Source organism: Charadrius vociferus, unplaced genomic scaffold, assembly GCF_000708025.1.
Source record: "Charadrius vociferus isolate BGI_N301 unplaced genomic scaffold, ASM70802v2 scaffold623, whole genome shotgun sequence".
Lineage (NCBI taxonomy): Eukaryota > Metazoa > Chordata > Aves > Charadriiformes > Charadriidae > Charadrius > Charadrius vociferus.
This window is the reverse complement of record NW_009647679.1, coordinates 162,755-165,716: the sequence shown is the minus strand read 5'-3', so window position 1 is coordinate 165,716 and position 2,962 is coordinate 162,755. Positions and strand designations below refer to the sequence as shown.

At 58.9% G+C, this 2,962-nt stretch overlaps 1 protein-coding gene across 1 annotated transcript in view; it reads left to right on the top strand.

Moving 5' to 3' along the window:
* FRMD5 (FERM domain containing 5) overlaps positions 1-2,962 on the top strand; it is a 37,435-nt gene that overhangs the window by 8,039 nt on the left and 26,434 nt on the right. The window contains exon 2 of the mRNA XM_009881159.1: positions 1,730-1,834. Coding sequence (XP_009879461.1) covers positions 1,730-1,834 — 105 coding nt within the window. The remainder of the gene's footprint in view (positions 1-1,729; positions 1,835-2,962) is intronic.

The window sequence follows — 2,962 nt, the reverse complement described above, 5'->3', positions numbered from 1 at the left end:
GGCGGAGGTACGGCTCTGCTCGGCACAGACCCTGTGGGCAGCTCCGCTGAGCAGAGGTTCATGAATTATCAGGGTGTATTTGCGTTCTTGTCCATGAGCAAAGTGTTACAGCGGTCGATTGTAAATTGGATGGAAAATTTTGGAGCAGTTATATTGCTGTCGTGTAACGGGTTCAATACGCAGCGTTGCACAGCCGTGCGCTTGGTCGGGGTAAATCCCGTTGCTGATAAATCAGCCCTCGTGTGGGGGTCTGCGGCCCTTGGGGGTACGATTCTGGAGAGCAGAGGAAGTACTGAACCAGAAGAGCCTCAGTATAACTCCTGATTCTTCTTGGCTCACCGACGTCAAACCTTCAGCACATAGGAAAACCGTTTCTGGAAAAAATAGTGATCATCTTTCTGATGGAGAGGATGCACAGCCCATCTCCAGCGGTGACCCCTATGGCTGGATGAGCTGTGGGTGGGTGTCACTGGGGTCTTGAGGGGCTGTGGGTGGGTGTCACCGGGGTCCTGGGGGGCTGTGGGTGGGTGTTACTGGGGTCCTGGGGCCCCCGGCTCTCTTGGGAGCTGCATTTCCACACCAGACATGGGAAGGACCCCGGTGCCCTGGGCCCAGCACTGCTGGGGAGCTGCTCACAGCGCTCAGATCTTTGCATCACTGGAAATTAAATTCTTAGTAATTTTGAGATGTATCAGATTTTATAGCTATAATACTTTAAAATTCCCCATTAACGTTCAGTCTAGTGCTATCTGTCAGTTGTACGGGCACACAGGACCTTATAAAGCTGCAATTTTCATTGCCCAGACACCCCAGCTCTCTCCAGAGTGGGGTCCGGCAGCACAGACTGGTCCTGGAAACAGTAGAAATCCGTGAAGTGTCTCTGCCACAGCACGCGGCGATGCAGAGCCCCAGGGACAGGGAAGGAGGGAGATTTTTTTTCCTGAAAGCTCAATAGCAGAAAAAGGCAGAGAAGAAATATGCTAAAAATAGGCAGGTCCGCGCTGGGCTCGCGCCGTAGTGCCAGACCAGGGAGAGACGTTTAGCGGAGGCAGAAGAGAGCCAAAGCAATGAGCTGACGGTGACGTGTGCCGTGGCTGCGACGAGGGAGTCCAGCGGGGATCGCAGCAGCAGCGAAGCTGCGACCTCGCTGATCGGCCTGAAAACACGGGTCCGGCAGAGAGACCCCAAAATTCACAGCTTCCCCGCCAAACGCTTCACTACCCCTCGAGCTGCAGCGTGATTCCCAGACAGACTCTGCCCTCGGTCACGGTTTTCTTCGCGCTCTTAAAATACTGTGGGTGTTTTGTGGTGTTCGGGGCGGTTGCTGTTCTGCTGCCTTGCTCACGCTCTCTCCGCGCTCCATCCAGACAGCTTCACCTCCGCACCGCTGCCCAGAGCCTCCTGGATGCGGAGTTGTTGTCCAGGCGAATGTGGCTTTTGGCTGATGCTGCGGTCTCCTGCCAGCCCTGGGCAGCCGCAGGATCCCCCTGGGGCCGGGGACCGGGGTGCTCTGGGGTCCTGCTCCCGGCTGCTGTCGGGCTGTCCCTCCGGCGGGATGGCAGACGGTTTCAGAGCTGAAAATGTCGCTGGTGAAGCACCAGGGAAGTCGGTGAGGTTTGCGCCATCCTTGGTGTCACTTTAGGAGTTTCGGACCCGTCAGCTGCTCAGCATCCCTGAGCTCCGCTGCCCTCCTCCTGCCGCTTTGTAAATGAGTTTCTTTGTCTTGCAGAGAGATGCCAAGGGCCAGTACCTGTTCGACCTTCTCTGCCACCACCTGAACCTGCTGGAGAAGGACTACTTCGGCATTCGGTTCGTGGACCCCGACAAGCAAAGGGTGAGAGCCCTTCCTGCCCGCGGGCTGTTGGGGTTCCTTGCAGCTCGGTGGTATCAGCCTGGTCCCGGCTGCTGTGGTGGGAACAGGAGCGTGAGGCAAACGGCTGCAATGAGATTCGGTTTGGGCAGTGCTGAGGAGCCCTTCCCCAGCGATTCTCCCTGCTGGGAAGGGCGCAAAGCCTGGGGGGTTACGGGTGCCCTGATGGGGTTGTGGCTTTGCCTGGGGGAAGAGCAGCTAGTTGTGGTCCCCCTGAGCAGCCTGGGGAGACCCCCTGCCCCTTCCCACCTCTTGGCCAGAGCCAGGGCTGGGGCTGGGGCTGCAGCCCCGGGGAGGGGCCCGGGGGGCACTCAGGCTCCAGCAGCAGCAGCTTCAGTGTCCCGGCACCGCTGACACGTCCTCGGTGTCAGTCGGGATGTGCGAGCCGGGGGGAACTCTCACGGAGCTCGGATCCCGGTGCAAGTGGTGAAAGCATCGCGCGTTTGCAAAGCGAGAGAATTTGGTGCCATTGCAAAGGCAACGAGGGAGCTCTCCTGACCCTGCGCTTGCGGGACTCTTTCTAGCAGAGAATCGTGTTCTAACACTGAGATTAGGCCAAGCGACAGCTTTGTGCTGAGAATCCAAACACTTGTGCGTGTTGCCTCGGGTAATGAAGAGTGGAAGGAGACATCAGAGTGCACAGAGCCAAGAGCGCCCGCGGCAGGACCTGGTCTGAGCCGGCGGCGCAGCTCCCGGCACGGATGTGCAGGTCCCGCCGAGCGCCCGCGCGGCTGCGGCAGGTCCGGGCGGAGGGGGGCACGACACGGTCCCAACGGGATGGATTCCCTCGCAGAAGCTGTGCGAGGGAGTCCTGCCACATCTTCGGGGTTAACCGTCCGTGCTCCTTTTAAAAGGTGTGCAGAACGCAAGCTCTGCCCAAACACACGTGAAATCGCCGCTTGCCGTTAGAGCGCGTGAGGTTTGTGAATGAGGAGCGCTGTGAACGCGCTTGCAGGCCTGACTATTAATAAACAGCCTTGTGTTGCGCTTCCCACTGATCAGGATGAGCCACCGAAACAAACGCTTTCTGCTCCCCGAGGCGCCTCCTGCCACCTCTGCTCTGCGCAGCGGCTGCTCCCGCGCACCGCATCG